Below are 22,435 nucleotides of genomic sequence, written 5' to 3' on the forward strand. Positions count from 1 at the left end.
GACCACTTTTAACTATGAAAACAAGTTTCATAGAAATTTCTTGTAATAAAAATTTATAAAAAATTCGTAATTGTCTTCCCTTATTCTACCATTAAACATACTTTTAATTTTCAATTAATATTTCTGGACATAGATGAGTGTTTTCAAGGAATTTGACACTCTCTCTTAATTATGAAACAATTTATGCTGGTTATATACTTAAACTTGAACAATCGTGTGACGGCCGAGCGGTTAGCGTGTCTGGCTGAGGAGCCATTGGCCGCGGGTTCGAATCCTGCTCAGGGCATGGATGTTTCTTTCTCTCTCTCTCTCTATGTTTTATGTCCTTTCTCCTTTGTGTGAATGTGACCCGCCCTATAAACGGGTTTGTGGTTGTGTGACGTGGGCGACGCTGCTCCACCGCCGTGGCTTCGCCACAGGTGCCCTCTGGGTAACGAGAAAAGAGTAACAGTTCTGGCATTCCTGTGGCCAATGGGACAATCCCCAAGTGCCCGCCATTAAAAAAAATAAAAAACAATCGTGTGACGGACTAAAAAAATTTTAATTTCTATAAATATTTCTTGACTTTTAGAATTGTCGCTCACTTTTAGTTATGAAACCAATCTTAAAGGAAATGCTTGTAGCCAGAAATATTCCGCTTTGAACAGCCCATCCAATTCCCAATTTACGACAATCGACGTATAATTCCGCAGCCTTGCAATTTTAAGTCCAATCCAGAAGACTAAGGAAATACTGGATAAAGCATTTGGACAAACTATTCAAGGAGGGCGTTTTATGTATCTCACTCGTATCTGTATTACATGTGATGGTATACAGTAGAAAACTAACGCGGTTAGCCTGACAGCGAGGAGCTTTTTCTTCATGATCCTTCTACCACGGAGAAATTTACGGCAAAAGGAAAGAAACTTGTTTAGTTTAATAGCATGTAATTAGCGTGCTTTGAGCTAATATCTTTTTTAAAAATTTTCTATAACTATATGTTTGTATTTAAAACAATTTTACGCTTACTTTTAATATTGAAACCAGTTTCAAATGAATTCCACTTTGAAAAAATGATAAACAAATTTGCAAAAGGTTTATTATGATAATTATACACTTACTACAAACTGCAGCTTAGTGTGTTTGGGCTTAAACAAGATCTTTTTTTAGAAATTTTCTATGACTGTTTCTCTACACATCTATTCCGGATTGATTGTATGCACTTATAATGTGTTTTTAAACTACATTTGCCGGCTTTCAAAGAATTTATTAAGTATTTACCAAATTTGTTTTGTAGAAGGGAATACCAGCATCAGGTCCAGAAATGATATAGGATTAACTTTTGCATTGGAGTCAATAAGAAATTCTTGGGGAATAACTTATTTAGAATTTCGCCTGTAAAAATCCTTAATATATTTTAAAAACATACTAGTATAATCAGGGCTAAAGAGAATAGAAGGGCTAGTTCACTCCGCTCTTAGAGCTGAAGCTACGATCGCTCTTAACCTAAAAGATAAAAAGAAACATTCATTTTTATTAAATGGATGTCCAATATATATTTTTTTTATTAATAAAAGTAGAGAGAACGAAACAAACGTTAAAGTTTATATCGGCGGTAAATTGATAATGACTTTAATACGAGATATGTGTTTTTTCTTATTTCGAGTTAATTGTCTCGAATATTCTGAATTACATCAGAAAAAAATTGAAAGTCAATTATTCCCCCTTGTAATTGTGTTCATTTATATTCAGGCAAATTAATTAATTTTTTTCCTACAACATTTAAAAAAAGACAAACAATGAAGGAAATGCAAAAAAAAAATGAACAAGAATTCTATCTTAAATTCAGTGAAAACACCTAATTTTGATGGAATTTTGAATGTATTAAACCAGAGAGAAATGTGACTGTTTAAAATTTACTTCCTGCTTTTGACTAGAAAAATAATTTGGGAATATTCAAAGAAAATTTGTTTTGCGTGTTTTAACTTTAAAATAAGCTTCTGTAACCATTTTTGCACNCTTTTTTTTTTTTACATTTTAATTTTCTTTGACTTTATCTATTTTTTAATTTTTTTCACCTGCCTTTCTTTTTGAAGCAACAAGGCGGTTTCTATTTAGATAATGAATTTTTATAAAAGTTCTTAACGATAGAATAAACGTATTTCTGTTTTGTATTAACTGTGCCATTTCGGAATCCATTCTTTACATAGTTGTTCATTTACTTTAGGGAACGCGTTTTTCCTTTTGTTTTTTTATCAGAATTTTTGCAAGTTGCAATCGCGCAAACTGGCATTTCAATAATAGTTTTAAATTTTTGTAAATTCACTGCAAAAACCGAGGAAAGTCATTATAGAAAATAACAAATGTATTAGAATATGTCACGAAAAAAAAATGCTCCCCAGCCCTTCTATTCTCTTTAGCCCTGAGTATAATGTTTCACCAGCCAAACCCATTTTAAAGTTAAAGCACTTGACTGATTCTTAACTGTGTATATGCAATATACTGGCTTCTCTAATAACAAGTATTAGCAATGGCAAACTATTTTAGGCATTAAATAATAAATTAGTTACTTCAGTTGTAGATTCAGATTATTTTCATTTGTTATTTATAGATAATTAATTTGGTTTGTGTGAGGATTGCTGTAGATTCTTTAATAAGAAAAGAGCCTATGAAACTGATAAAAGAATAGTGTAATTTATTTAAGAATTACAATACAACTGTATAAAATATAAATGCATCACATATAAAATTGTATGAAGTAAAGTGAATATGAAATATCAAAAATAAATAATTTGATGATTCCAGCTTCTATGCATTTAATGTTTTAACAAATGCAGAATAAAATATGAAAAACATTGCACAATTGTGAATGAAGTGAGAATGCTCATTGGAAATGATTTTGTAACATAAATAATATGAAACAAATGAAAAATACTGGCACAATTTAACAGAGAAAATAATTTTGTACTTTTAACTCAAACTTGATTTCCTTTTAACAATAAAATGGAAAATTCATATATCAAAGAAAAACATACTTTCTCTAATAATAAGCCTTTTTCAGAATGAAAAAGAATAATATGGAAAAAAAGAAAAGGGAATTGAAGTGTTAAAAGCATAAAAAGTTACAAAAAATATTGCTTTCAGTGCTTATCAGAATTTTCAATCACATGTATTCAACATAACAGACATTACAACTTAAAAAGACACCATACCACAGAATAAACTTTTCGTTGCTAATTCTTTTTCACCTCCACTACTTATGTAAAAAAAAAGAAAAAATGAGTTCCTGCAAACCTAGAGTAAGCCATTAAGTTTCTGTTGCTGAAAAAAAAATCAAAATGCAAACAAATTATTGGACGAGAACTTCTCCATTGCGTAATTCTAAGTTATCCCCATATAATTTATTTTCATTTACACATTTTTTGAAACTTCATGAATTACCATAGGTTTTCTGAACTCATTTTTTTTTTCTGAAAAAGAATTTGCAAAGAAAAGTTTCTCAAATGGTATGGCATCCTCTTAACAGAGATTTTACACAATGCTAATTTGAAAGCATGCGAACTACTGTAAGTTCTTAACTTTTTTTGAACGTTCAATCTGTTTATTTTATCCAAGCAATTATCTTTATAAATAAGTTAGATAACTAAAATTTTAAAAAGTTAAAATGGAATTAAATTGTAAAAAAAATTTCAAATTGTTAAACATGACATTCAAAATATAATTATGGGCTTAGTTATTAATGATAAAGTGAAAATTAATGAATTTTAGCTCATCTTATTTATATTAGTAAAAAATTTAAAATTTGATTTTTTAGCTACAAACAGATATTCAATTTTATCACTTCCATTAAAATTTTTATGGAGAAATGGTTTTTTTACAAAATTCCTTCTTTCCAACATAACTATATATAATAAAAAAGAAATATTTTAGTAATTTAAGGTCACTTACAGATTTAAGCTCGTCCTTGGTAGAGTATTTTAATTTGTTTCATAAATGCACTTTTTATATCTAAGTATGAAGGAAAACAATTTTTATCATATATACAGGGGTTTTTAAAATTTCAGCAAAACAAAATTCCAAAAATTTATAAAAACCTTTAGATACAAATGAATATTTAAAATATCTAAAATAAATGAATGAATGAATAATAACACTTATTAAATGTTGGTGAAAATGCTATCATTTTATAAAAATCAAAATCATGATGTCTGGAGTAATTTACACTTATTTGAAAATGATGTTGATTCATTAAAATAGAAACATAAAAAATTGTTCTAGAATGATTGCACAAATAGAGGATAACTTGAATAAAAAACAATACACAAGACAAACATATCACAAAAACAATGAGCAAGCAAACAAGTTTGCATTTGAACTAAAAACAGAGTAATAAAATTGCACATTAAACATTTATACAGGGTATTCTGTAATTATTGCCCTTCATGTATATTTTTGAAAAGTTTGCTAAAAATTAAGCCATTAGCACTTAACATAAGGCAACTTAATCTGATGATTCATTTTCAATTTTAAACATAGTTTAAGTTTTATTTAATTCTTCAAAACCATTATTTGGAAAATGATATCAATAGGCAATATTAGTATAATAACTATTGATGATTAGAATTATTAAGTAAGACAGGACAAGGTTCGTTGTCTCTAGGATTGGAATTTACAAGCTAATTTTTAATTAACTGAAATTTAATTTCAACTAGCCGAATCTTTAGTTTTTTAACACTATTCACTTCTCTCTTAAAGATTCTTTTGTTACCTTTACTATGACAGTATTTATTAATACTTCAAAAGGATGCTAAAAGCACATGGCAAGAAAGGTGTTTAAAGAACACCTTGCATAGGTTTAAAATTTTAAGGCTAATTTTATTTAGCCGAAATTTGATTTCGACCAATAGATTTCTTTGATATCTAAATATGATCCTTTCTATTTATTGTATGGCGACATGTTTAATAGAAAATGGAGGTATTAGAATATTTGATCTGTATCTTATTTCTATATCATATCTATACAAGGTGCAGTAAAGGACTTCCCAATTAAATATTCTTCTGATATCTCTACTAAGGTAATTATTCGCTACCAACAAAGATGTTAAAAATCTATAGTAACGATGCTGTTTTAAGAATACCCGCTATAAAACAATTGTAGCTCACTTTAATGCATGATCATCTGGTAAATTCAAATCTAACTCACAACTCTTCCCTTTACCTTTGGATTTTGTTTTTCTCAAAGTAAAATTAGGTATTCGTTCCTTTTCCAAGCAACTAAATGTTTCAGATGATGAGTCTGAATTGAGCTGCAATGGATATGTTTTACGAATTTTGTGGCACTGCAAAGATGCTGATAAGTTGATATCTTGACCCTTAAACTTTCTTTGTGAAGCCAAAGAAGCATTTAGGCTTGTCGGAAGAATTTTTTTGCCGCTCACCTTACTTAGCCTTGGTACTGTTGCATTTAATCTCTTAACAACATCAACTTCCGAGTTAGTGAGTGGTTTGAAATCGCAATTCTGCATTACTTTGATAACAGTATCATTGATTTCAGATTTCAACTCCTCGTTGGTGATTTCAAAGAGAGTTTTCAGGAATTCACCAGAATCTTTTACATCAACAGAGCTATTGGCCACTTCATCATCTTCTTTGGGAAATAATTCATCCGCTTTTTTTAGGAGTTTTTCACCCAATTCTTCAAGTTCTAAGAGCAGAAACTCAACAGGAAGAATATAGTTTTCTTTTAAAATGATTTGCGGTTTTTCTGGAAGAAAAAATTCTTTCAATTTTTTATTTAGAATTTTTCCCGAATCTTTAACGCTAATGTGCTTTTTACCAGATAGCTTGGACGATTTATTTCTTATAAGAACTGCTCTTATAAAAGCAAAAAGATATGTATACAATGCAATAAAGATGAAGCATATAATTATTGAAATGCACTTTTCAAAAGCAACAGTTTCTTTGATAATTTCAGGTTTTCGATTATCCTTAAATAGAGACCCAATTGCATCTAAGCAGATGAAGACAGGATGAAGAGATTGCGTTTTCAATCCCGAGAATATTCTTCTCATAAAATCACAAAGACCCAAAAAGAATGAAACAACAATAATAGTGACCAACAACATTTTCCATGATTTCAGTAATCTTTTCCCCAGTGCTTTTAGTCTATGGCTAAACATAAGGAATCTGAATGACTTTAAGAGATGCATGAATATCAGAAATGCCAATAAATTTTGATTAATGCTCTCGTACATAGCTGCATTCATGATATCTGAATTAGATTTCAGGTCTGATTCTTTTAATTGATGAGATATGCGTTTGAGCATCAGAATGTAACTAAAATAGTAACTTAAATAGCTAATTGAAACAATATTAAATAAAAAAGTGTAATAGTTCCACATTTTTTTTAAGTACACACTACTGTATTTAAATAGTTTCCAGCATTGATTGTTACATTCCATTAAAACTGTAAGTAAGAATATAAGATGAATAAAAAATTTCATGAGATAAAGAAAGCAATTCATATCCATCAGTTTCACAGTAGTAATTGAATTGGTGGTAATTACATTTCTTTCTGCAAATTCAAATTGAATATTGATGAAGTTTAACAATGAAAATGATGGATTAAACAGTAAAAATTCAACACTGACTGCACCAGATGATATATTGGAAATAAACTGAGAAAATTCATTAATAAGGTCTACAGCATTGATTTTGTTATCATTCAGAACTACGATATTTTCTTCAGAATACGTTTGATGGTAGCCATGAAGTACACTTTTTTCAAATTCAGGCACAAAAGTTTGATTAATTTTGATATTTTTTGAATTATTGCAGGAATAGTCTGGAATATTATCAATTTGGACTACACCAAAATATTTTATAGTGATATCGTGAACTAAAATGCAGCCAGTGGTGAAACCTAAGTTAGTTGAATAATCCTCAGAATAAATAGTGTTGATGAAATCAACTTGAAGCCATTCAGTCATAGCTGATTTTGTACTAGGTGATCTGGTATTAAAAGAACTGCTAGACCTAAAAAATAAATAAATTCCTTAAAAGCTAATCAAAAATTAGATAATTCTTATTAAATTATATTTTAAACAATTCTCATTGATGTTATTAAATAGGTTATATTACCTAAATAACCATTTGTGGATTGAAGATTGTTGCTGATATCTCATTTGCTTATTTACAGGTAACAGTAAAGCAAGAAGTAGAAGAAATATAACGATGAAATTCCAAATGTGGCTGAAAGTTTATGAAGTAAATTATATATTAATTATAAATATGTATAGAATGTCATAAAAAGCTTCAAAATCTTTTTAAAAAAAAAGTTATTTCATGTAAATAAATACACAAGGTGTTCTTTAATGAACACCCTCTGTATTTAAAACACAGAGTAAAAAAATATGCACATTAGGAGTAAAATAAATATTTGAGTGAGAACAAACAAAAATCTTTTCAAATTCTAATTAAACATAGATCTAACCGATCATTAAAAATTTATAATCATTATTATTATTGATCATTAATGAAACTCAAATTTCTTATTGAAGATCATTGCTTCAGTTAGGATAATTAACAGTGGGATTATCTTTTTAATTGCATATCAAGAAATTTAATAAAATAATTTTGTTGCACAAAAGCAAATGTTCTGAAATAAACACAGGTATTAGAGTGGTATTTCTTATTCAATTTCAGCTTACCAATGAAATGTGCATAAAATCTTTTCTTTTAAGGCACACTGTCTGAATCTCTCAAGAATTTCTTCTTTCGGTGGTCTAAGATAGTTTCTGAAATACTCCATTCTCTTGTAACTAGATTCGGTGCATTTTGGCTCATCATTTTTTGATATTTTCGAGGTAGGTACTCGGTATACATTTTGCTTAGAATATTGATAAAGGGATAACATAACAGCTACAAGAAGGATCTGAAACATGCAATTTTGTTAATCATTGTAGTATAAAAAAATTAAAAGTTACTATCCCTTCAAACAGCTTTCATAGCCTTAATAAGTACTCACAACTATTACAACAACTCTAATCAAAATGTTGAGAGTTCACAATAAATGAACACTGAACTTAAAAATACATTTTCAATATATATATATATATACACAATAAAGTCGGACCACGATTTAACGAATTCATCGGGACCGGAAATTTTATTCGTTAAATCGGGGTTCAACAAAAAAAAAAAATTATTTTTTGTGCATATGTATTATTAAAAATTACTAGTTACAAACGACTATCTAAGATTAGAAAGGAATTTCCTGTTTGACTCATAGTCCACGCGACAAACCCCCGGAAAATGACCTTGCAAGTGTAATATGTCTTATTGACTCTACCCACCTACCCACGACGAATTTTGTTTTTCCCTGTTGCGGGTTTTTCTTTTGTTTGAGAGGAATATGAACTTTTTCTATTTTATTCCTCCCAGAAAAGATTTTTTTCCCTTCAGAATCTGCCAATTACAAAAAAATACAATATTTTTCAGATCAAAATTAATGAAAAATATTTTTTCCGGATGCTGAAATAATTCGTTAATTCGAGGTTAATTATTCGTTAATTAGGGTTTTTTGACTCTGTTTTTGCTGGGGTTGAAAAAAAATTCGTTAAATCGCGAAATTCGTTAAATAGGGGTTCGTTAAATCGGGGTCCNNATATATATATACTATATATATATAATATATATATATATATATCATGTAAGTAAATAAAAAAAAACTTATTCAGAATTTGATAGCCACAATGTTAAATCATTGCAATTTATTACACAAATAATTTTTGTTAGATTAGTATGAGGAAAAACAGATTATGCATAGAGACATTTTATTAAAAAATTGCTTAATAATTCAAACTGTGATGGTTTACAATTCTGGTTTAGAAATAGTAATTTTAGTTATATTTTTTGATAGAAGTCCCTGTTATATTTTAATATAAGTCTGTTTTAAATAAGACTAAAATAAAAAATGGCTTAAATTAAAAATAGCTGTCAATACTAAATAAAATTTACATTGATTGCACCAATAACATTGAAAATACGTCAATAACAATTATAAAATTCTTACAATAAAAGGAGTCCACACTAAGCATGAACAGAGAATGCAGAGGAAAATATATTTCATGAGGAAGGCACACTTGATGAATGAATAGCTAAAAAAAAGAAAGGAAAAAATAAAAACTACATTTATAAAATAATTTTTGGCAAAATGAGCTTTTGAAAACAATAAAAATATAAAGTAAGAAATTTTTCCTACTAATAGAGTTTATTCTAAGAAATATTTAAACATTTTATAAATGTTTACTAAAAAAAAGTTTTTTTCTGAAATGAAGTACACATTACATTAATAGATTACAGACATTAAACACACATTAAATATATTAAAAAATAAAAATTCAAATATTTAAATACAGTTCAATTTACAGCATTTAAAAATACATGCACAACATAAATTAGGAAATAATGATATTTCTACAAGTTGACCATCAATGGTAAATTTGGTTGACAATGGTTGTATACTTAGCAAGGTATCCCTGTTGATTATTGGAATAAAGCATATATGTACTTTATGAAGATAATGGAAAGTAAAATATTTTGTTTACTACGCCAGGGTTGAAGAGATAGTTTCGATCAAAGTTTGTCTTTTTCCCCATTTTAAACTCTACACTACATGTTGAGGCCCATCTTTTGTCAGCAGGCAAAGTGAAATGGGCCAGAATGTTGTTTTTTAGCTTTTAATCTGGAAGCTCTTAACCAAAGAATCATGAAGGAAATTTTTTTTCCGTGTTGTTTTAAACAGCATTAGAGGCACTTCTTGCTGATGGACTATCAGGTCGTCTTGCACTTCTGACTGATGGACTATCAACATTTTATATTCTAAGAGGAATCAACATTTAAAGAGTATGCCTTTGGTTGACCTGGAGTTGAAAGATCTTAGATAAATGAGGTATGTAAAGGCTCCTGTTGTAAAATTTTAGCATCGTTGACAGCTGTTTTGGAAAGAATGTAGTTTAAAAGAAAAGAAAAGTGTTATGATTAAAAAATTATACCTTGATATGTTGATAAGAATAAAAGTGAGGGAGACAGTTGCATTGAGCAATGTTAACAACCATGCTACGAAGTAGAAAAATGTTGGTAAGAACAGCAATTGAAGTCTGAGATCTACATCACTCTTTTCTGATATTGTGCTGTGAGAATAGGTGTGGCTTGAAGTTAATCCTGAAACAATTTTTAAATGATTTAAAATACAAACATTTAATTTCAAAAGAAACATAGTTACTGCAATGGATTGAATCAGAAATTTGAGGAAAGTGAAAAAAAAATTCCATGCAAAAGAATTCAAACTTTTTATCATTATCTGTTGACTATACTATATATTTCTCATTGAGCAAGACATTAGATTTAATTTTGTAACCTATATTTTAACGTTTCACAAGAGTCTCTTTCAAATGACGGGGTTTAATTGAACATTAAAAGCTGCATATTGTTTTATATAACTGTTATATATAATTTACTGTCTAACAGAAGTAAATACTATCTACAATAAAGAAAGCACATCATAAAAATTAACGAATATAATCGTAATGAATATAACTAATACCTTGAGATTCACTGCCAGAAGATAGTGAGTCATATGTACTTGTTAGAGTTTCGTCCAAATCATTCATGCTCTCATTCACAAAATGATTCAATTCTTCGAGGACAATTTCTTCATTTTCTACAGAATGTTCATTTTTATCATCATATAAATGCTGTCTGCCCATTGTATCTGCATTCATAATTATATTGTGCTTTTTTCTAACCCAGTTTTCAAAAGCTTGCCAGGTGGAAATGGATTTTTGAAGAGGTGAGACAGGATCACTATTTAAAAGAAATCATAATTGTTTCATATCTTATATATGGGCATCACTTTTGTAGAATATACCTTATATAAAACATAGTTTACATAGAACACAAATTTTTATTATCTTAGTCTTTTATTGTATATTACTATTCAAGAATATGATTTTAGTTTTTGCTAAAATATGAAAAAAGTATTTATTTTTATGTATTTCACCGAAATTTAAGCATTTGGCACACTTATGGTAAATTTTGATAAAGATCCTATGTATATAAAGTACAGTAAAATAAATAGTGTTACACACACATTTCCACACTACAAAGCAATATTATCAATATATAAAAAATGATTAAAATACCAATAATTAGCTTCATTTAATTATTGATTTGTGTAAAAGAAATGAAAGTGTATTTTTCTTATAAAACATCTCATTAATATATATTCTCTGAAAAAGTAACACCTTAGCGGTGCTAATTTAATATATAAGTGAGTATAAAACAAAAACGATTCAGAAATCTGATGAATTACTATTGAAGAATGCAGAACATACATTCAAGTTTTATCAGGCAATCAAACTAGGTTATTCCCCAACCAAACTAGTGATTTGATTTCCTTTTTGTTTAAATATTTCCTTGCTACCCTTAATGTGCATAATACTATTACAGTATTTCTTATGAGGATTCCAAGAGTATACAATAAGAGTTGCAGTTACAGGACACCCTGTATATGCTAAGGATTCTGCTAAAGACATAACATTTTATTTATGAAAATCTGCAATTACCTGACATTTGAAATTGACAGTGATGCAGATAACTCTTGTTTTTCATCTGAAGAAAAACTTTCATCCATTATATTAGACATAGACAGAATACTGCTTTCTTCAAAACTGCTGTATAAACTATCACTGCCATCAGTGTCAGAGATGGATCTTCCTGAAGATCTGCTAGTATTAGAATGTTTTTGTCGCAACCAGCAATAAAAAGGCCGAAGAGACCAGGAAAAAAATAATCTGTTGAAATGAGGATTCAACCCAATTGTAGGCGGCCTTGACAAACGGAACAAGATTGTAAGAACAATTTGAGGTAAGGTAGCCATTGCTGATACTAACAGGCACAATATAAGTGTATTTGATGACAAATGAAGAATAGAGTGGTCCAATTCAAACTGAAAGGTAAATTTTCAGAACATCAAAAAATGTAACATTAAAGCAGACAATACAAAAACAATATTAAACCGGAAGACATAATAAAGGAAATACAGGCAGTATGCAGGTTTGTAAAGACATTGGGAATGCATACGTTTTGAATAAAATCATACATAAATAATAAAAATTTCCTTTGTTCATTAAATTGTTTTATCTAAATTAAATTCCAGTCAAATTATTGTCAACTATAGCAATGTTAGAATTGATCCTTTTATCAAAGATGTAAGCATAGTGTTGTGTCACGACGTTGTGAATTAACTTAAAAAGGTTAATAGCCTCCCAATTTTAAAATATTCAATTAATGCTTATATTCCATGATGATTTGAATTAATTCCTGGTCAACTTTATTTGTATTAATTAATGCTTTTTAATACAACATAGCAAAATTTTACAACATAGCAAATTAAAGTAGTATATAAAATTGAAAAGCTTTCCTAACAATTTCTATAGTGAAGAATAATTTAATTCCAATAGAAAGAATAAGAATCAGTTTATAAACACATAGTATAAAAGGAAAGTCTTTAGTCTTTAAGACAGTTCAAACTGTTTTTATTGGTAATTTTCGCCAAAAATAATATTGTTTTTGACGAGCATTCTAAAAATATATATTAAAGGCAGTGATAAAAGAATACCCGGTATGTTTCAAAACTAAAATTTAATAACTAAGATATTTACTTTGCTTAAAATTTGGTTTTGTAAAGCTGTAAAACAGAAAGCTGAATTAAGGAGAAAGCACAGGCAGCAGGTTAGTCTTTGAGCTCCTGTGAAAAATGTTCTGGGTGGTGTACACAATACTGAATTCCACATACTGAAGTCATGGACATAAGCAATCACATTATTAAAGAAAAGCTGAAAAAAAATGCAAATTTTCATGTAAGTGTTATGATAATTTAAACCCTAAATAATATATAATTTAAAAAAATTAATAAAAAACATAAAACTTACAGATGAAAATGTTGATGCTGTATCCGACAGCATTAATTCCCTTTCTATAAGACCATCATCTTTTTCAGCTGAAAGCCACTTGTAACAATTGAAGGTGTAACTGTAGCCTAAAAATGAGTAATAAAAATTGCTGTCACAAGAAAAGTAATCCAAACGAATTGAATAAAACTAATAACAGCAGAATCAGAAAATACATGCAATTTACAAAAATGTTGAAGATATTTGAGATGGATTAACAAATGAATTATTCTTCGCAATACTAGCAGATCAGGTTTAAATGCTGTGTGACCTTTAGTGTTAAATGTGGCAGCCAATATTCAACTGCAATATAATAGCGCTTTAACATAACATGTTTAAAAAACATTAAGGAATACAAGATCCAACTTTTGTCTACACGGGGAAAACAGTTGAATTTGGTGGCTTATCATGGCAATGATTGCAAAGAGACAAGCTATGAAATAAGGAACATGTGATTTACCAAGTATCAAGAGGCTAACAAATTGTGTAGCTATGCTGAGACTAAAGCCTCATTAATGCAGACATATAACATTAAGTACATGAATACCAATGTGGCCAGACTTATAATTAGCTATATTTTATATTAATTGTTTTACATTAATCATTTGATATAAATACATAATTAATAGCTTTTTTGCTTTGAATGAATCATGGATGAACAAATTTTTTATAGGAAAATTATTATTTTCGTGTAAAGGTTTAGGGTTTATGAACTTATATTTTTTTTAATGGATTGTGCTTGAATGTCAAGGTTTATTTTAACAATTCTAAACAATTTCAGGAAATAAATGATCTAAATTAAATGTAGAGTCTAACAGTGTGAGAGTCAGAGTTGGCTGTGCAGCATCAAACTCAAACAACATTAGAGGGATTTTGAACAATGAAATCATAAAATAAGTTAATTGCAAAATACAAAAGAAGCATTAAAAGAATTCTTATTGTACCTCATGGGTACAAACTTGATATTTATCCAAAAAAAAATCTTTCTTAATAGGATGAAGAAATAAAATTGTAATATGTACGGATAAAGAGTTTCCATGTAGAAATACATTTGATTTTCAGATTGCAATAAATTAAAAAAAATACATTAGATATATTTCATAAAAAATGACAAGTAAAAAAATCTATAAACTAAGTTCCTTTTTTTATCAAATAAAACATTATTTACCTGTTTCCAAATCTTTTATCAAAACATCTTTCAAATACCAGGAAGGTGAAAGTCCATAATTATTATGCATTACTTCAATTTTCACAAGTGGACCCAGACTTTCAGGAGTGCTACAATATATAAAGTATTATGTAATTGTAAATTCTTGTACTTCAAAATAAAATAATTTGATGTACTACAGTTGATTATTACAAAGGTAATAAAAAAGTGTGAATAAATCAGTACCTGCAAAATTTAATGATGAATTTGTCTCACAAAATAACATAAATTTAATTCACAATGAAGAATTCAACATATTGTTAAGATAAAGTAATATTTCAGTTGTAAAAATATACTAATTATAAAGGATGTTCCGTAATAACTTCTCTTAATAGATATTTTAAGAATTGTACAAAATGAAGTAAAAAGAAAGCACACACAATCAGAAAAAAATTAAATGTTATCAAAATGTAAGAGCAACTACTGAGAAAAGCAGGACTAAAAATTTTATAACCTAAACACATTTATAAATACCTACATACAATATTTTACAAAAAAATGTCATTGAATGAATGAAAACTATTTAAAATATAAATAATAACATTATAAAATCGCACCAGATAAGGTCTTTCCTTTTAATATTGGCAAATAAAATAGAAAAAGAATTGAAATTGATTTACCTTAGTAAAAATAAATCTGTAGCTCCTTTCTGGAAGCAAAATTTCTTAGCATTAAAACCAATGAGTTGCCTTGTTTCTGTAACTCCATGCATACCATGAAGAACAATAAAGACCTAAAACACGAACAATAATGAAAGATGTTATTATGAAATTTTTTTACTTATCAAGAGAGTTTGGAGAAAATCCAAATTGTCTTACTGAGGCTGTTGTTCCAGAAGAAAAATGCATTCCCGTTTTAGTACAGATTAAATATAACTGCTTGTGCTCATCTGAGTTGTCCCTCAGTGGTATAGGCGAATAGGAAAGGTTTATAGTACTATCTTTTCTATAATTTAATATGAGGAGGAGTATATATATAGCTAATAGAGCAATGAAAATAGTTAGAGGGAAGACATTGAAATAGGATTTCAATAAGTCATTTGTTGGAATCTGTAGGATATCAGCTTTTAGTGGGACAGAAAATCCAGCAATTTCAAGAGATGAGCATCTGTAATAAAGAAAGAATTAGTTTGTATATATAGAAATCAAATTTTACAAAATTCTATTTATTGAAAAAATAATAATGATTGAAACTAATACTTTTGAGACAAAAATGTAAAAACAATTACTACTTAAAAACTTGTTACAAACTATCAGCAAAAGTGGGTCATAATTAAAGATCATCAATTTTATTTAATTCAAAACACATTTATTACAGAAATTACAGAAATGTTTTTCTAATTCATAAATTTAAAGATAACAATTCATAAAAAATATGTTTCATTATACTCATTATGATATCCTTATGAAATACGAAGTAAAAAAAATATGTTTATTAAAGTGTATCCAATTAATGTTTGATTAAAAAAGCAAAAATCACCATTGAAATCCAACACATTATTATTAAGAGAGGTGGGTTAAAATAGCATCAAAACCTGTTTGATTGCAGAAATAGCAGAGAGAAGATAGAATACAACTATTAGATACAATTTTAAGTTATGCCTGGCTATCAAACAGTTCAATCTCTATAGTGATTCATCAAATTTAAATAGTGTTTTTTTCCCACTTAAATATTAACTTGCATTCCCTTATGTTTATACTTTAATGACTTTATTTTGACGAGGTTATTAAGGAGACTTCCTGTATACATAAAGATGATGAGAGGTATCATAAAATGTAATTATATACAGTGCAAAAAAAGGATCACCCTGAATAACTTTTGATCTAATTAACTGATCTTCACAACCTAGGACTCAACTTTAATGGCCCAAGGAGGCGATTTTAAACATGCTAACTAGTGAGTAAAGACTGCAGACGACATTTTAAGTTATGACATCAGACATAAAACAAACCTTTTTGAATAAATATACTTTTTTCCTGACGGATTAGAAATTTTGGGTAGTATGGTACAAATAGTTCAGGAAAGAGATCCAAAGTTTGGAAACCTTAATGTTAATTTTACTTTTTGTGTATTTCACTATGTATTGAGAACTTTTTGAGTGAATTGTAGAGTTTATGTACACAATTGTAAAATCCGCTTATCCAGAGATAATTCCATACAAACAATAACTTTTAGTAAATATTTATTACTCTATTTAATAATAGCCAAAAAATGTTTTAATTGTAAGGTATAAAATTTTTCATATAATTTTTAAGAATTTATTTTTTCATGGCAAAAGACAAAATTTGAGCAAAATTCGTTGAATAGTTCCTGAGAAATCAAATTTTACAGCTACAACTTTCTTAAAATTTGATATTTCAAGAATTATTAGACCAAATTCGCTAAAATTTTGTATTTTGCCATCTAAAATTATATTCTTCAATATGATGTAAAAAACTATACACCTTACAATTCAGCCTTTTTTCGACTCCAATTAAATAAAATGAGTACATAGATGTACAGTACATAGATAGCCAAAATATTGTGTTGGAATGTAATATTCTCAAATATAAATATTGTAAATAAAATTGAAATTAACATACTTGCAATGAATCCAGTCCTTATTAGAAGAGTTTAAAGACTGACAACTTTCATGAGACCAGTAGCCGCGATCTTGACTGACACACATTTGTTTCCATATGTTGACATCTAATTCTAAGATGATGCTGTCTGTGTAGAGACTCTCTTCAAATTGGTACGTCCATACCGCAAAATAATATATGCCAGGAACTAGAAAATGAGTAAAAATTCTAAATGAAGTTTTTTAAAGTGGAGAAAATTGTTGTAAATTAAATATTAGATAACGATATGTTTTAAAAATCATAAATTAACAAAAGACATTGGATGTTCTGTAATAATCTTTTCTTGAAAGATATTCTTTTTACTCTTGTAAAAAAATGGAATAGTAAGAGACTCTGCACATTGGAGGTCACAGAACATCAAGTGTAAAGCAATACAAAATTCAAAATCCGACCAATCATTCTTAAGGTAAATAAGAACAAAGAAGAGATTAAAATCATCTATAACCAGTTTAAATGAGAGTGGGTATTTCAAGGTGTTAGGTTGATTTTCTTGTTGCTTTGGAAACTTACAAAACAAAGAGAGAATCAAGAATGAATGTGACATGTTTCAAACAAAATGCTTTGGAAATATCTTAATTTACTGACTAAATAAAATATCTAACATTGAATTATATAGACAAACTAACGGTAAACACACAACTGCAATAGTTAAAAAACACAGATGGATGTGGGTGTAACATATTCTCAGAATGACATCATCAGACCCAATATGACTAGTGCTGACCTGGGTCCTGGGTGGCAAGAGGAAGAGAGGGCGACCAAAACTAACCAGGTGCCAAATAATCCTAAATGTTTTTGGATTGCTGAGTTTAGGAGTACCAGTGAAGCAGCACTGGACTCAGCCTCATGTGTCACTTGAAAGCAAGGAGAATTAAAGTCAAGTAAGTAAGAAGTTTCAAGAAAAAAAAACACTCAATGACTCAATAGACAAATCAGTGATCTCTAATGCTGTTCCTAATCTTATTTATGACCAATCAGATTCTGAAAAGAATTTTGTATTTTATACACTTAAATATTTATTAATGAATTCCATTGTGTAGAGTTTCTTTATTAAATGTTTTAGCATGGATTTTAAAATTTATCTATTTACTCAATATAATTACTTTAGTTACCTTTTATGTAGCTTTCTGGGATGAAGTAACTTTGATCAACAACATTGGGGGCTAAATTGTTTTTCCAATCATATTTCCATGGAGTTGGATAAGACTGATACCTTGAAAAATATAATTGCATGCGTACATTAAAAAACAAGTTTTCAATCACACACTGATTTAGGTACAAATTAATTGAGAACTGCAATATGAAAGAAAAATTCAAGTCATAAAACATATTTATTGCAAAATTTAAAGTTAGGAAAAGAATTTGTTCCCGATGTTAATATTTCAGATGAAATGGTTAATCCAAGGTTTTGGAGTAAGCCTACTCTAGGCACCTGAAACTTTGCTCACCTATTTTGAATGACGAGGTTGAGACAAATTTTCAGGTGGTTAGAATAGGCCCTTAAGAGTTGATACTAGTACTTCAACTGCTGCTATAGTCACCTATACTTGATCCCATATTAAAACTATTTCTTTGTTTCTGTAAAGGTTTTTAAAGAAAGAAGGTATGTATTCGTAATTAAAATTTAAAAAAAAAATTGAGTTTCTTGTCAAGAAATTTTTATTTTATTTAAAAGAACTATTGAAGAAAATGATATTAATGAAGAAAATGTATGAAATGTACATATAGATTCGTGATTGTGTTTCCAGTACATGACAGAAATATTATTAATAAAGTATATTCTTTGTTCTTTATTTTTAGCTTTTAATTAAAAAATAAATCTTACTAAATGATAGTGAAGTAAAACTGTTGCTTACTAAGATTTCAAAAATTTTTTTGCTGGATAATAAATTATAATTAATGGTTATTCAAACAATGTTGATTGCCTAACTGATAAAAGTTTTTAAAAAATAAGGGTTCTAATACAACTATTAAATTATCATCTCTCTTTTTAAAGAGCATAAGAAATAAACAAAAAATCATAATGCTTATTAGTTGTTATAATTTAAAAATCAAGCATCTAAAGATTTTTTAGTTGTATTGTCTTTTGTTTCCAATAAATTGTATTGTTTTCTGAATGAAAATGCACCTGGATTCTATCTCACTAAACGGTGTCGCCTACATTTGTTTAAAATCTAAACACCCATATGCAAGATGAAGAAAAAGTACTTGCAAAGTGGATCAACTTCTTCCCATTTTCTTCACTTCCGTCATCTTCTGGAAAGGATATATCTGGTAAGAAAGCAAAATTACAAAAAGAGAAAAAATGTATTCTCAAAGTGGATCATCTACTAATAATGGTCTCGAAATTCAGAAGGAAAACACACACCGAATTCGCCTGAAACTTTGCTCAACTGAATACTACATCACATGTTGAGACAAGGCTCCGGGCTGATGCGGTGCGCATTATCAGGAAACCAAGTGATCAAGGAAGCTTTCTTTGTTGGTCACTCAGTTCTCAACTGAAACTTCATCCGACCATTTGGGAACAATGCTACACATTAAAGAAGTTGTTTCACACACAAATTTATTTTATAAATACAAATTAATTCATAGTAATTACAATAATTTATTACATGCATCATAAAAGAATATTAAATTTTTTTTAAACTTTAAACAAAATATAAATTTGCTGGGTAACAGCTATAAAAGAATGTCATGTCTATAAATTTATAGTTTAATAATAATAATAAAAAAAACCCTTAGAAGAGTAAAAAAATTATAGGAATTAAAATTCTCAATTTTCTAAAAAAATATTAAAATATTAGCGCTTATGATGTAAAATTTACAACTTGTCCATTTACTGTTTCATTTGAGTAGTTATACCTCATATAAAACTATCAAAAAAAGATTATAATAAAAAAATTACAATATTGATACATTTGTATCAATATATGTATTTATATAGTTTTGCAAATTTATTTTTATTTAGACAATGTATAATAAACATATAAAAATGGTTATAGAATACTACAGTTTGATTAAAATTAATTTATGAAAAAAAAGTTACCTAAAATAAACTTGTGTAGAATGTTTAATGTTAGCCATATTTGGAAAATGAAATCTGACATGGAATAGGAGTGAATAATATGTGTCTTCTTCTGTAATATTAACCTTGTAAATGTACACAGTATTGCTGCGTAGGATGACTTTTTCGAATACCTAAGAATAGAGAGAAATTAATAATAATAATAAAAATCACATTCAATGCTTGCAAACTTATTATGAAGTTGGACAAATAATTTAATGCGTATCTCAGTTATGTATAATTCAGTTTTCAGAACAATCAAGATACAAGGTGCTTGGCTATGTCAGACTTAAATACATAATTTTAAAATCTTTGTCAAAAAATAAAATAAAAAACATAGATTAAGCTGCACACTATAAAACTTAAGCACAGAAAAAACAACAATGTTATCTAAACCTACTATTTAGAACATAACAATAATGTGGAAGATGGGATTAAAAATATCAAAACCAGTTAGAATACCTTGAAGCTTCTAAAAGTGGAAATTTACCTCCTTTCAGTTTCTTCTGGCAACTTAAATGATTTTGATGTGTTTTAAGCCTCACCTTCCACAATAGTGATTTGTCAGGTTTTGATAATGCCTACTATTAAAAACACCACATAAATAAGGAAGATGGGATTAAAAATATTTAAACCAGTTTGAATGCCTTGCAGCTTAAAAAAATGGCCGTTTACCTCCTTTCAGTTTCCTCTGACATTAAAAAAAAAAAAAAATTTGATGTGTCTAATTCCACTTTCCATAATAGAGATTTGTCAGGGTTTAATAATGTTTCAATGTTTCCACTCTAATATGAATAATTTTTCAATTTATTTTTGATACAGATACTAAAAATATGTATTAAAGGCAGTATTTGCAGAACATTCAGCATAATATTCCTAGAAAACTAGTAAAAACAACATTAACAGATTTATATCTAAGACAACCAAATTAAAATTTAAATGAGAAAAAGGTTATCAAAAGAAGAAGAATCATTATCAGGGTCATTTGATTGTTGCAAGATAGGTGATAAAAAGAGGTGAGAATGATTATCATAACAGTATCTTTCAGTTTAATTATATGTTAAACAAATATCATAAAAATAATACATATTCAGAAAGAGAAATTAATAACTTGCTGAAAACTTTCATTTTGAATGTCCTAAAACTACATTTTTTAACAGATGTTTTATGAACCAATTTAAGCAAACTTTTACAAGGTTGTTAATTCATGTCTTTCTTGTTGGAACTGATAGCTTTGTTGAAATCTACTGATTTAAAATTGTTTTTTTATATGTAAGCAAATTTTTGGCCACAAATAAAAGCTTTTTACGTTTCGTTAATTTACACAATAATTAACATCCCATAGGAGAAAAATGTACACCAGTTTTAGGTTTTGTGCATATCATCAATGTAATCATGTTTCTTAAAATCGTAGACAGAAGTAAAAAGAATACATTTCCTAAGAATTTGAGCGCATGGGGAATTTAATGTTGCAAGAGTTAGAGGTAGTAGTGCTGCACCAAACAATAACAACAGAACAGAGTCATAATATCAAAATCAGATAGTGTTATAAACTAAGCCTGACACAAAATCAAACTGTGGAACAAAATAAGAGTTATGCACTGAAAGCTATTAAAAAGAAGACATCATGCAAGCAATAAATAAAAGTATATTTTACCTCATTGTGGTTGAAGCGAAAAAACTGTGCATTGACATGTGTTGTTTTTCCAACATCCACAACTTCAGAATGATCACAATCAGGCAATGTCACCAGTATCGATGCAATTTTTGAAAAATGAATAGGTGCAAGTTTACTTTCATTTGGTATTGTAGCATAATCAAACTCTTGAACAATCAAGGAAGTACAGTTCTCTTTATCATCACAATTTGTGTGGAAGCAGCTAAAACATTAGCAGAGAAATTGGTCAAGGAACTATTTGTAAAATGAGAGTGGAATTATAATTAGTCTCCATCACTTATTACCTAGTTTAGAAATATTGAAAACAATATGTGATTTCATTTTCCATAAAAGAAGCTTTTAAAAAATGACCAACAAGAATGGCCACCTTATTAACCTGATTTGAATCACAACCCATCTTGGAGACAGAGATTTGGGATAATACCCCATAGAAATTCATAGTTATGACTTTTAAACCATAGACAGTCACTTAAAAAAATTGTAAATAAATAACTGGTAGTTTTGATGTTAATATTAAAGTTTTTGATAGTTTATTAAACCTTAAAATTATAATGTATATATGTACAAGTTATTTTTCATCACCCTTTATAATATTTTCAAGTTTTTGTCCAGTATTTTTTGTTTTACTGAGATCTCAAATAGGGCTACTTTGTATTCTAACTGTCAAAAAAATAAATATTACCTTTCAAACTGTTCAGAAAAATCTTCAGTTATTTCAATAGAAGTACTTTTCAATTTCAAGTGCAAAGGTTTATGCATTTTGGTGCTAGTTATATGCAACGAACTAGTTAAAGTGTGAGGAACTTCAAAATGAATAGGTTCTTCAGTTAAATAACGAGTTTTCAACTTTTCCTGAAAAAAAAAAAAAAA

The 22,435-nt window shown here is 28.3% G+C and overlaps 1 protein-coding gene across 1 annotated transcript in view; it reads right to left on the reverse strand.

The window, feature by feature from the left end:
* Nucleotides 1-2,654: 2,654 nt before the first annotated feature.
* LOC107437680 (polycystin-1-like protein 1) overlaps nucleotides 2,655-22,435 on the reverse strand; it is a 584,482-nt gene continuing 564,701 nt past the window's right edge. Inside the window, exons 36-52 of the mRNA XM_071186788.1 lie at nucleotides 22,248-22,417; nucleotides 21,545-21,767; nucleotides 19,870-20,021; nucleotides 17,933-18,033; nucleotides 16,782-16,968; nucleotides 15,018-15,306; nucleotides 14,820-14,932; nucleotides 14,161-14,270; nucleotides 12,975-13,081; nucleotides 12,705-12,878; nucleotides 11,607-11,989; nucleotides 10,586-10,845; nucleotides 10,035-10,203; nucleotides 9,053-9,137; nucleotides 7,689-7,912; nucleotides 7,120-7,230; nucleotides 2,655-7,014 (exon numbers count right to left, since the gene is read on the reverse strand). Of these exons, the coding sequence (XP_071042889.1) occupies nucleotides 5,139-7,014; nucleotides 7,120-7,230; nucleotides 7,689-7,912; nucleotides 9,053-9,137; nucleotides 10,035-10,203; nucleotides 10,586-10,845; nucleotides 11,607-11,989; nucleotides 12,705-12,878; nucleotides 12,975-13,081; nucleotides 14,161-14,270; nucleotides 14,820-14,932; nucleotides 15,018-15,306; nucleotides 16,782-16,968; nucleotides 17,933-18,033; nucleotides 19,870-20,021; nucleotides 21,545-21,767; nucleotides 22,248-22,417 (4,734 nt within the window). The 3' untranslated portion in view covers nucleotides 2,655-5,138. The remainder of the gene's footprint in view (nucleotides 7,015-7,119; nucleotides 7,231-7,688; nucleotides 7,913-9,052; nucleotides 9,138-10,034; nucleotides 10,204-10,585; nucleotides 10,846-11,606; nucleotides 11,990-12,704; nucleotides 12,879-12,974; nucleotides 13,082-14,160; nucleotides 14,271-14,819; nucleotides 14,933-15,017; nucleotides 15,307-16,781; nucleotides 16,969-17,932; nucleotides 18,034-19,869; nucleotides 20,022-21,544; nucleotides 21,768-22,247; nucleotides 22,418-22,435) is intronic.

This window comes from Parasteatoda tepidariorum, chromosome 10 (assembly GCF_043381705.1).
Source record: "Parasteatoda tepidariorum isolate YZ-2023 chromosome 10, CAS_Ptep_4.0, whole genome shotgun sequence".
NCBI lineage: Eukaryota > Metazoa > Arthropoda > Arachnida > Araneae > Theridiidae > Parasteatoda > Parasteatoda tepidariorum.